Here is a 13,063-nt window from a genome sequence, read left to right on the forward strand (position 1 = left end):
CTGATATCAACTCAAAGACTAGTTGTATATTGTGTGCAATGACTACCATGAGATGAAATTGAATAGTGTAACATTAGCTTTGGCACTATCAGGTAACTGATTTCTGAGTATCTACATATAAAAATAACTGCTCACCATGTGAAATTAGATCTGTAAGTGATTGCACCCTTGCTCATAGGAATGTGTTTGGTAACTAACTAGATTTTTATTGAAGAGAGATGTAGAATAAAAATGTGTTAAGTGTAATAAGTTTATTTCAATAAATTTACAATTATAATACTGTGTTATTAACATTTTTGGAGGTAACATTATAAAAAATATCACAAGTCTCAAAGTAGAAAAATTATAAAGTAGAAATAACAAATGTTGTGTAGTTGCCTCATCTGTTGCTCCCAGTATCAATTGCCGAGGCTTGTTCATTTTGTTCGTTGTTCTTGTTGGTACCCTTGTCTCTTTTACATCGTCCTTCAGCAATAATTTTCAGTCCTGCAACAAAATAAATATCTAGAAATAAGCAGTCTTACAGTTGTCTTAAATGAAGAATTACATCCTACCAAATTTTGTAATATAATATGACACTAAATGAGAATATTTATGATTATTTTATTCACATGAATACATTCAAACTGATATTATTTGTCTGACTGCCATAAAACACTTGCATATAAAAAAATTCTGTCATAGATATATAATAAAACCTACTTCCCACACAAGACATAGAGAATTAGCTCTTTCCATGCTCCCCAACTCTGGGCAACAGAAGACTAATTTATGTAAAATGTGAATGCTTGGTTTCTCTTGTTTGCATGATTAGTTTCTTGATTATCCATAGCGTTATCTGTAGAGAAAATGTAGTTTTTGTTTAACATCGTCACAATAATGGCGCTGGGACTTTTGCTTAATGTAAGGTACAGGTTTTAGTATTGTGCAGGTGTTATTTTCTTGGTTGCTATAAAAGTTTGAGGAAATGGAACAAGAGCATTTGGTGTATTATTGACCTCAAAATTACTTTCCTTCTTTCTGTCTCCCACTGTTCAATTATTTATTCACTGCTTCCACTTCCTTTATAAGTTTTTGCTCACAAGCCATAAATGTTATACATTTCAATACAATTCAGTAGGAATCCATGTTGTAAAACCAGTCTGCCATGTGACATTGGTATATAGTGCTCTAAGTTTTTATTGGTGTAGATGAATGCATGTAGCCGGCCGAAGTGGCCGTGCGGTTCTGGCGCTGCAGTCTGAACTGCGAGACCGCTACGGTCGCAGGTTCGAATCAGTAGTGATGTCCTTAGGTTAGTTAGATTTAAGTAGTTCTAAGTTCTAGGGGACTAATGACCTCAGAAGTTGAGTCCCATAGTGCTCAGAGCCATTTGAACCATTTGAATGCATGTAATGAATGGAAACATTCATATAAGGACAGAGAAACTGTTGCAGATACACCGTAAATGGATAAATTTTCCATCTGTTTCTAATTTCTGCCTCGTATAATTGGAATTATAAATATAAAGGATGTACTATTATGATAAAAAAGATTAAAAATTTTCCACAATATTCAACAATGACTCATCTGTAAACACTACAACTGATTTACATAATTAAGTGATCTTGTTGGTAGTCACACAAGGGTATAATCAATGAAAAGTGAAATAAATAGTTCCATTAAGAAAAAGGTGCCATCTTAAATGTTGGGTACATAAAAAATAAAGTAACCTAAGGCAGGAACTACACCTCAACTGTATGCACTTTAATGAAGAAAGTCTTCGATTATGAAGTTTACTATGACTTGGGTATTTGAAATAAGTAGTTCGCTCATTGCTGACGTAAACACAGGAAGTAACTCATCTGATTTTCAAAAGGAATTTGTGTCAAATGTGGTAGTATTTCTGGACGACGAATTTGCTAAACCTGTCGCGTTTTTTGTAACGAAAGTGTATAGTGAGGGGATTAGTGGCACCATTGTTAGTAACCATCATCAAAACTGCAGAACTCCATGTGGTACTGATGTTCATGAGGACTGATCGTTTTCACTTTCTATACAAATCATGGAACAAGTAGACCCATGTCACATCAGTTTAGTAAACTCTTGAGCAGACAGATGGTGAGGAAATGAATCACCGGAAAGTAATTGAGCGTGGCTGACAGCATCAAATGTGTACTACTGATCACTAATCTCTGACATATTTCTGTGTTATGCTGGGTAGGTAGTGGTAAATATCGGACAACAGGCAACACTTGCTATAAGTACACAAGACTGTTAGGGTAGCGTTTCGTTCCGGTGAATGTTAAACGATTTTTCCGACGCTTTGTGCTAGATCAACATAGTCATAAATGAGAAACAGAATATTGTTTATATTATACAGGATTAATTTATCTAGCTAACCTGTTTTCATGTCATTATTTATTTTATTTTATTTTGGTTGACTATGTTCTCCACATATTCAATGATTACAATTGTCAATTCTTTCTTTCACACTGTTTATGTATGATTTTCTATGTATATGTAATACCTCTTAAAGCCATTATTTAGTACCTTAATCAAGTATTAATTTAACTGTATTGGGATTATTAATTTATTTAAATTGTTATAAAGGGTGAAGTGAAATTCACGTACTCGGGCTTTGCAGCGAGACTACCATACTTACATGCCAGCGATAAAAAAATGTATCTGAAAAAATTTCGTCCGGCGAGTACATCCGGCAGAAAAAGGACGTTAGAGACTTGCAATGTGGCAACACTGTAATCACATATATGTTAACTACCTCTCAGTCAGCACTTCTCAGTCGTGTTGTATAGTTGGCGCAGTGGACAGAGCTGTGGGTTACTATGGAGGAGGTCAGGGTTAGATCCTGGGTTGGGGCTCATTTTTTTATTTGCTAATTTCATTCTGACATTTCATAATGTAATATGACCCATTTCTTCGGTCACGTGTATCATCAGTTTACAACATTTAGAACGCTGAACATAACAAAGACGTGGTTACACAAATAAGAAGTAGACAGTTGAAACAAATAACCTGTCATAGGACAGAATAACTACAAAAACAATAGCAATTTCGAGATGCTAAATATGATAGCATAGTACAATAACACAACATCTACTTGTCATATATACTACATGTAATATGAGCGCTCAGATGTCACACATTAGCAACCAATGACGATAATAGTGTCCATATTAATGATCGCATGAGCTTCACAATAGAATACGTTGTCCTCAGAACAACAAATGCTCAAAGTGACCTGCGTTCACGTCCAAACATTGCGCACTCCGCCACATCATACAGCTCTGGACCGTCCACAGCAGAGCTGCATCCACATTAACAAGAGCAACATGAACACGCACTGTCAATTCTTCTACATTCGTCGGGCGGGGGCGGAGTAGAGTGCGCATACTCCTTCAGGTGTCCCCACAGGAAGAAGTCCAGGGCATTTAGGTCAGGTGAACAAGGTGGCCATACAGCTGAACCTCCATGTCCGAGCCATTTCCATGGAAACGTTCTCTCCAGAGTGTGAAAGTGCACCATCATGTTGGAACCATTTCCTCTGCCGAACATGTAGTGATGGCTGGGTGTTGTGTGCTGTCCTTAGGTTACTTAGGTTTAAGTAGTTCTAAGCTCTATGGGACTGATGACCATAGATGTTAAGTCCCATAGTGCTCAGAGCCATTTGAACCATTTTGAAAATGTAGTGGAACATCTTCCAGCGCATCAGGCAGATAGTTTGAGAGGAATACAGTCAACCGATCAGGCAACATGTAGGGGGCCAAACACCTGTCGCCCAATATTCTGGCGCAGACGTTCATATCAAAGCGAACTTGATAGCCACGGTTGTGGGTGACATGCGGGGTAACATCACATCAGTAGTGGGCATTGTGCATATTGAAGACACCGTCACGAGTGATTGCTGCTTCATCCGATCACATTAAAGTGTTCACGAAGTCATCGCTGGCTTCCTGTTGTTGTTGGAACTATTCACAGAATTGCATCCACTGATGGCGATCTGCAGGAAGCAGGTGTTGCGTGAAAGCAGAACTATAGGGGTGCAGCCCATACTCGTGCAGCTCTTTAACGACCGTGCGTTGCGAGACACGCAGCTGCCTTGCTACCCTGCATGTACTTCGCTGAGGTTCTTGGTGTATGACTTCCAGAGTAGCTTCCTCAGTAGCTAGACTATGGCGAGTCCATGGACGACCTCCGTCATGCGATGGTGGAATGAGAGAATCTGATTCCCGAAGGCGCAGCTCCAGATGACGAAATACATTTTTATCTGGATGGCGTCGACGAGGATATCTAGCAGCATATTCACGAGTGGTAACACCTGCCCAGTTATCAGATGCACCAAGGACCAGGAGCATATTCACATATTCATCTTTTTTGTATGCCATACGTCTGCCACACTAGTCTAGAGGTTTAAAATGAGAAAATTCGATATGTGTGCGCATGTACATTGGAGTATGTCACAGGCGCGTTACTCCGCTCACAACTAGTCCCTTTCTGATGGACAGCACACACAGTATAAACATGCCGTCAGTCCTGCGTGCTGTTCCTCTTAACTCGCATGATTCATCCCGACACTGCTAATTGTGAAATGTTTGGTTTCGAATAACACTCTTTCCCTAATGGTAAAAGACGTAATGTTTCCACAGTCCCATGGATAGAATAATAATAACAATAATGCACTGAGACACGTACAAAACAGCATGCAGTTACCAGACTCAGTGTTAAAAGGCATAATTAGTATGACCAGGGTGATAACAGATACAAATAGTAACCTAGTTAGGACATCGTTCACAAAGCACTTTGCTAGTCCTACTGCAAATGTAATGCTCTAACGAAATGTAATGGACCATAACGAGGCAGGAATAATAGTTAGTACTAATCTACAGGACCACTGGAGGAGGATACAAAGAAAACAGGTTTCTCATCTAGCAGATGAAATGGTGGAAATAAATTCACGCCCACGACGTGGAAAAGGCTTCTTTCAAAGCTGAGCAGTCTTCCATTTCTACGATTGTAGTAAGTGGAATTGTTTTAGAGGACCCGCTGCAATCGCTATTGACGATTAAGAGGCCAGGTACCGTAACACCTGGACTACATTTATCAAATAAAAAACATATATTTAAACTCAGGATCGAACCGTCGATCTGCAGCATGCTAACCCAAAACTCTATCCATTGCACCAACTATACAACACGACTCAGATGTGCTGACAGAGGTAGTTACCCCACAAGTGGTTACAGTGTTGTCAGGTTGCCACTCTTTAACGTCCTTTTTCTGCCGGATGTACTCGCTGAACGAAATTTTGTGGGAGACATTTTTTATCGCCCTGCGAAACTCGAGTGCGCGAATTTCGCTTCACCCTGTATATGCAGTGTTTCTCGAGTTTAGTGTCAATGTCTTTCGTGGTTTGCTCGCTTTATATTTATTTACTGTTCAACTTTTTACCCTTGTGCATTACCGCTGCACTTTCAAAGACTACATTTACTGCGGATTCCCATCTCAATCTAGATAAGTAACATCTTTCTTGTGTTGCTTTTCAATTATTGTAACTTCTTTGACGACGACAGTCAGTTAAAGTCTGTCTATTGTTTTCTAAGGCGAAACCCTGTTAGCTAAAGGAATTAATCCTATAAAACATACACACTATTTTATTTTTCATTTATAACTCTGATAATGTTTTCACGGTATTCATTAGGCTCAGCAACCGATACAAGAGACTTCCTGATTTCGCCAAGATAATACTGATTACCTAAGATCTAGAAATGTCTGAACAGCCCAGTCGAGACCTAAAAATACCTTCCCGTGTCTAAACTTTCCCTGTTCATCCGAAATGAACGTCCACGGAACCATTCAAGTCGTGGAATTCACCGCCTGACAACTCCACACGGACAAAGAGACTTATAAGCGCCTGAATCACTACTGTCTCTCTTCAACATGCGTTGATGGCTGTAGTTCAGTGGGTTCTACCAGGTGGTCGCAGTTATATGACTCAGTTGCAAAGGGATTCGTCTTCCAACATGTTTGTTAAATCTTGGATAGTAGCTCTCGTCACAAGTGTGAAATGCTAGTTTTTAATTTTAAGGAGCCTGTCATAGCACCTGTGGCGGTTTCACTTGCTCTTTATTATCCTCTGTGCTGTAAGTCTTGGGGAGTATCTGCTAGGTGCTGTACTAATTCATCTTGTTGCAGCAGTAAGACTGGAGTATTTGCTAGGTGCTGTACTGATTGTCATTATTGCAGCATTTTCAGAAGTAGGGCTTGGAGATTACGTGTCAGGTATAACACTAGTGGTCTGACTACAGCAGTTGAAGCAGCACGGTTTGTGGACTGTGTGGTAGGTGTTGTACTAACTGGTCTTACTGCAGCAACTGGAGCAGTAAGGCTTGGGACTATGTGCTAGGTGCTGCAGTAATGGTTGTGGCAGTAAGGCCCGCTAGGTGCAGTACTGACTGGTCTTGTTCCGGCAGTTGAAGCTGCGCAGCTCGCAGGAGTTGCGGAACTGCCTGGTGAAGGTCCCGCCCGCGGGGTCTCCGGCGCACACCGGCCGGTAGACGTTCTTGCAGAAGTCCAGGCACGACTCCAGCTGCTGCGCCTGGGCCGCCGCTAGCAGCGCCGCTGCAACACAGGAGTCAGCGCTCATACACACGGACAAGGGCGTACACAGCGAGGGCAGAGAAGGCCAGCTGCCCCCCCCCCTCCCTTCCTCACACCCCTAAATTTTTTATTTTTTTTTTAATGAAACGCACGTCCAGTCCTGTGAAACACACAGTCGTATTAATTCAGTATCAGTTTAGTGAAAGCCAGAACATGTAATGGATATTAGCTAAGTGTGCCCAGAGCAGTTTATCGTGAAATCTAATAAGAAACTCATGTTCAGAAAATACAGAACACTTGAACGACTAGAGATAGGATCTACATATTCAGAGAACTTGTACATTAGTATGATTGGCATTTGGGCCATGCTGGCCCACTGGTTCAAGGCCAACATTGGTATCGCGGCGCAACACCGCTTACCGGTAAAATGTCCCTGCGGCTCTCGTTGTAACTATAAACCGAAGGTAAAGGACCCAGTGTGACTTGAGCAGACGTGCTGGATGCCTCGCAGATGTGTGCGCGAACAGTACCGAAAAAAATCAGTAATTTGGCATGAGAGAATGTGACGCATCCATCAGGGAAACTGCTACTCGTGTGGGGCAAAAAGTTTCGGCAGTGCAACGGGTGTGTGCATAATTTTTCACGGAAGGCCACAGAACAAGACGAGGTGGGTCAGGTCGCACCACCCAGACCACTCACCTAGCCTCCCCGAGAAGATCGACACCTGTCCGAATGGCATTGCAGGACAGATCTGTACCCTTCTCGCCTCTGGCGCAACAATGGGACGGTGCACACTATCAGGGGTGACAGCCCGTCGCCATTTATTATGGCATGGGTTACGTGTGCGTCGTCCACTTCTCTACCTACTTTTGACTAAAGTGCAGAAACATGCTAACCAGCAATGGTGTATGGAACGACGTCACTAGGAACAGGAATGGCATCAAATAGTGTTTTAGGACGAGTGAAGGTTCTGGTTGTTTGAAAATCATGGCCGCGTTTTGGTTCGGCGCAGACAGAGGTATCGGTATCACAGTGATTGCATTCCCACAGGACACACAGTGCCACGTCAATGCCTCATCGTGTGGTGTGCTACTGAACCACAAATGACAGTTGGTGCATGTCCAGGCCACTGTGACCTGTGTGACCTACGTGAATGACATGGATGATACCCTTTCTGATAACATCCCACTGGCACTGGGTCACAGCGCTGAACTCCTCGTTTCACCAAAACCCACATATTTTCGACTGGCGACAACTCTGGTGATCTTGCGGGCCAGGCCAATAGGCTGACATCCTGTGACACCAAAAAGGCATGTTTCGCCGGCCACGGTGGTCTAGCGGTTCTAGGCGTGCAGTCCGGAACCGCGCGACTGCTACGGTCGCAGGTTCGAATCCTGCCTCGGGCATGGATGTGTGTGATGTCCTTAGGTTAGTTAGGTTTAGGTAGTTCTAAGTTCTAGGGGACTGATGACCACAGATGTTAAGTCCCATAGTGCTCAGAACCATTTTTTGAGACATGTTTTCGTGTAGCAACATGTGGCAGTGCATTGTCTTATTGAAAAATGGCTTTGGGATGTTGTCAAAAGGGTATCCTACGTGTCGGAGGATGTCATTCATGTAGTCACAACTGTCTCATTGACCTGTACACGTACCAACTGTGATTTCTGGTTGTATCCAGTAGCACCCCACATGATAAAGCGTTGCCTTGGCGCTGTATGTCTTGTGCGAATGCAATCACTGTTATACCTCTCTCTCTGTCTGCGCCGAACCAAAATGCGCCCATCATCCTGAAGCAGACAGAACCTGGATTCGTCCGAAAACACTATTTGATGCCGTTCCTGTCCCCAGTGACGTCGTTCCATACACCATCGCTGTCTGCATGTTTCTGCACTTTCGTCAAAAGTAGGTAGAGAAGTGGACGACGCACACTTAACCCATGCCATAGTAAATGGCGACAGACTGTCACCCCTGATAGTGTGCACTGTTCCATTATTGCGCCAGAGCTCAGGAGGGTACAGATCCGTCCTGCAATGCCATTCGGATGAGGTGTCGATCATCTCCAGGGGGCTGGGGGAGTGGTCTGTGTGATGCGACCTGACTCATCTCGTCGTGTTCTGTGGCCTTCCGTGAAAAATTCTGCACACACCCGTTGCACTGCCGAAAGTCTTTGTGGCACACGAACAGCAGTTTCCCTGATGGATACGTCACATTCTCTCATGCCAATGATGTACCCCCTTCCGAACTTACTGATTTGATGGTACGGTTCGCGCACACATCTGCGAGGCATCCAGCACATCTCCTGAAGTCACACTGATCCACTACCTTCTGTTTGTACCGACAACGAGAGCCACAGGCACATTTTGCCCGCAAGTGGTGTTGCGCCGCGATATCGATGTTGACCTTGAACCCGCCATTACATTTAAGTCCAAATTTACTCGAAAAGAACAACAGAGGTCTGTAGATCCATCTAGAAAGCAACAAATATTTTTCGCTAAGCAGCCGTGTAATACAAGTTTGAGTGCGTTGCGATCCTCCGCACCAGGTACTGAAACATTTGTTTTGTATATAAACAGTATAAAATTTTACGCCGGTCGCAGTGGCCGAGCGGTTCTAGGCGCTTCAGTCTGGAACCGCGCGGCCGCTACGGTCGCGGGTTCGAATCCTGCCTCGGTCATAGAAGTGTGTGATGTCCTTAGGTTAGTTAGGCTTAAGTAGTTCTAAGTTCTAGGGGACTGATGACCTCAGATGTTAAGTTCTATAGTGCTCAGAGCCATTTGAGCCATAAAAGTTTACACTCCTATTTTCCTGATAAAAAGGGAAGATCATAAATAACTGACGTCCACAAAGATTGTAAAACTTTTTTGTTTTCTCGGGGACATGAAAGGAAATTTGTGGTAAGTCGTATGGGACCAAACTGCTTAGGTCATCGGTCCCTAAACTTACACACAATTTAACTTAAACTAACTTACGCTAAAGACAACACACACTCACACACCCATGCCCGAGGCAAGACTCGAACCTGCGACAGGAGCAGCCGTGCGAGCCGCGACAAGGTGCCTTAGACCGCACGTCTACCCCATGCGGCTCATGGACATGACATCTGTCACTATTTAGTGTCTGCCTCTGGAGGCAAACGAACCTGTGACGCTGAAGCTCTACTTAGTAACGTCACATACACTTAGGCCTAACACGCCCGAACTACACTGACAGGACAAATCGCAGCACCAAGGAAAGTCGTGCGACATAAATGAACGTAGGAATGCGTGTTTTTACATCTGAAAGACGATATCTGTCCAAATTTCCTACGAGTCGCATAAGATGTAAGATGGCAAGATCTACACCTCTTACATGAAGTCATTAAAGATCACCTAAGTCACGTTGAGCGAACAGTAGGGCTGAACAAAATGACTGACAAGGCACAGCGCATCTTGTAGAGGATATAGTATGGACGTATTGGAATAATTAATGTCAGGTGATGGTTTTAAAATAATTCACACGACATGAAAACTTTGTGGAAACGAGTCGATTTACTGGAGAGTTGGCCGTGGCCGGCTGGGGAACGGCGAAGGGAAGCGACAATAGGCAGCTTAGGGCGGCTCAAGCTCTGAGAAAGCGGTAACCCGGCGCGGTCTCCAGCCGCCTTAAGATGAGTGACAGCATGGGGTGGTTGACCTTGACCCCATGCTGGTGTACCGGGAAGCAGACGGACAACTTGTATGCCTGTTGATAAATGTCCGTCGTCCCGTTTTCAGGGAAACATGTGAGAAAGCAGCGCAAAGCTACAGTGGAGCGGTAAACAGAGGTCAAAATATGCGTGTTCGTGACTATAGCAACTTCACGCTGAATTCACAGTCTGCAGAGTCTGAAGTAAATCAGGTGAAGAGCGACAGAATGAAATACGCCGGCCTACGATGGGAACGTAGGACCGAGGAATTTGAAGTACTCTCCTGGGAGTCAGAATTCCGGAAAAATTGGTGTTTGTGCAGACGCTAACCTTCAGGGGTGGCCTGGGAGGAGCTAAACAGAGGAAGGGAAATTTTATGGGAATTTGTTCACTTCCCAGATCAGGCTTTGGTCGGCGCCGGGACGCGACGCATAATTCTACATCTACATCTACATGATTACTCTGCAATTCACATTTAAGTGCTTGGCAGAGGGTTCATCAAACCACAATCATACTATCTCTCTACCATTCCACTCCCGAACAGCGTGCGGGAAAAACGAACTCCTATACCTTTCTGTTCGAGCTCTGATTTCTCTTATTTTATTTTGATGATCATTCCTACCTATGTAGGTTGGGCTCAACAAAATATTTTCGCATTCGGAAGACAATGTTGGTGACTGAAATTTCGTAAATAGATCGCGCCGCGACGAAAAACGTCTTTGCTTTAATGACTTCCATCCCAACTCGCGTATCATATCTGCCACACTCTCTCCCCTATTACATGATAATACAAAACGAGCTGCCCTTTTTTGCACCCTTTCGATGTCCTCTGTCAATCCCACCTGGTAAGGATCCCACACCGCGCAGCAATATTCTAACAGAGGACGAACGAGTGTAGTGTAAGCTGTCTCTTTAGTGGACTTGTTGCATCTACCAATGAAACGCAACCTTTGGCTCGCCTTCCCGACAATATTGTCTATGTGGTCTTTCCAACTGAAGTTGTTCGTAATTTTTACACCCAGATACTTGGTTGAATTGACAGCCTTGAGAATTTTACTATTTATCGAGTAATCGAATTCCAACGGATTTCTTTTGGAACTCATGTGGATCACCTCACACTTTTCGTTATTTAGCGTCAACTGACACCTGCCACACCATACAGCAATCTTTTCTAAATCGCTTTGCAAACTAATACTGGTCTTCAGATGACCTTACTAGACGGTAAATTACAGCATCATCTACGAACAACCTAAGAGAATTGCTCAGATTGTCACCCAGGTCATTTATATAGATCAGGGACAGCAGAGGTCCCAGGACGCTTCCCTGGGGAACACCTGGTATCGCTTCAGTTTTACTCGATGATTTGCCGTCTATTACTAGGAACTGCGACCTTCCTGACAGGAAATCACGAATCCAGTCGCACAACTGAGACGATACCCCGTAGGCCCGCAGCTTGATTAGAAGTCAATTAACGCGACTTGCGCTGCTATTGGCGTAAGTGATTTTGCTGGAGGGGAAACGGAGGTGAAGAGCGGACTGGGAGAAGTCCCCGTAGAGGTCTTCCGTTCCCAGGTTGCCTAGAGTGCGGACGTGGCGTTCTTTACTCAGCTTGCCTGAGAAAGAGTGAGCATCTCTGCAGTTTAGGACTTAGCAAAGGGAACGACTGAGCTTGGAGATAGGAACTTTGGTTCAGCTATGTACTGAGCAAGATAGCTTGGAGTGAATAGACGAGAACAGCCTTGCAGCACCACGAGGTCGGCCGACGTCCACACAACGACGCCGCTCCGTCACGCTGAATTCGGTGATATTGCGCCCGCTCCGGCCACTGATTAATTTGTTGGATCACGTCGGCAAAGTTTCCTCGAAGGTTCCAGGGGCCGTGTATTGTAGAATTCTTCTCGCACTTCGCATTACGCCTGGGTCAGTCGATAGGAATAACTTTTGATTTATCGCGCTTTACCCCACGCAAACGCAATTTATTACCACTGCCTGTTAGGAGAGTCATGTAATGTGATGATTGAAGGTCGTGAGTTGAAATAAATCTGTGCTAATCGACTGCATCTGTTTTAATCAAGTAGTTGAAATCCCAAGTCACTTTATTAATTAATTTTATGCTCAACATTTTCATCTGGTGTTCAATAGCTGAATATAACATCAATGTGCACCCCTTTTTAATTAAAAGGGATCAATTCTGAATCAATTAACGTCAACACTGCCACCGCAGTTCAATCAGGAGTCACAGGGCCTTATTACTTTCTTTGCGTTATCCGACATTGCGGCAGTTTTGCACTCTCTGTTGACCTGTTAGTCAATTGCCTGGGGTGAACACACACGAAAACCAGATAAGTGACGGGTGGGGTGTTACAAAGAAATCCTTTAAGGGGCTCCGGAACGCCCTATACTTGCAATGTTAAAATAACGCTTATAAATTACATCTTTCCTCACAAAGTATTTGAGGTAGGAAGTTGAACTTTTTACAGATAATTTATTGGAATATGGGCTACAACTTAACACAGGGATTTTACAAAATTTTAGTTCAGTTATTAAAGATGATTTTTTTCAATTGTAATGAAAATTCACAACATTTTTTGCAATTTTTTATTTATATATTCAAAAATATACATTTTTTTGGAAAAAGGCTGTGTTAAATTATGCAGAAGGTACTGTGTAACATTTACTGAAAGTTTGAAACAAATATGTTTGGAAGATCTTTAGAAAACATGTAATTAGTATGAGAAAATAAAAGTTTTGGGAATCGAGCGACAAAGATTGGATTAACTTTTTAGTGCATTCCAGGTCCATAGG

General features: G+C 43.3%; 1 protein-coding gene across 1 annotated transcript in view; it reads right to left on the minus strand.

Moving 5' to 3' along the window:
• Positions 1-236: 236 nt before the first annotated feature.
• Positions 237-13,063, minus strand: part of LOC126237349 (enhancer of split M1 protein) — a 77,996-nt gene continuing 65,169 nt past the window's right edge. Inside the window, exons 2-3 of the mRNA XM_049947419.1 lie at positions 6,451-6,615; positions 237-486 (exon numbers count right to left, since the gene is read on the minus strand). Coding sequence (XP_049803376.1) covers positions 380-486; positions 6,451-6,615 — 272 coding nt within the window. The 3' untranslated portion in view covers positions 237-379. The remainder of the gene's footprint in view (positions 487-6,450; positions 6,616-13,063) is intronic.

This window comes from Schistocerca nitens, chromosome 1 (genome assembly GCF_023898315.1).
Source record: "Schistocerca nitens isolate TAMUIC-IGC-003100 chromosome 1, iqSchNite1.1, whole genome shotgun sequence".
NCBI classification, from domain to species: domain Eukaryota; kingdom Metazoa; phylum Arthropoda; class Insecta; order Orthoptera; family Acrididae; genus Schistocerca; species Schistocerca nitens.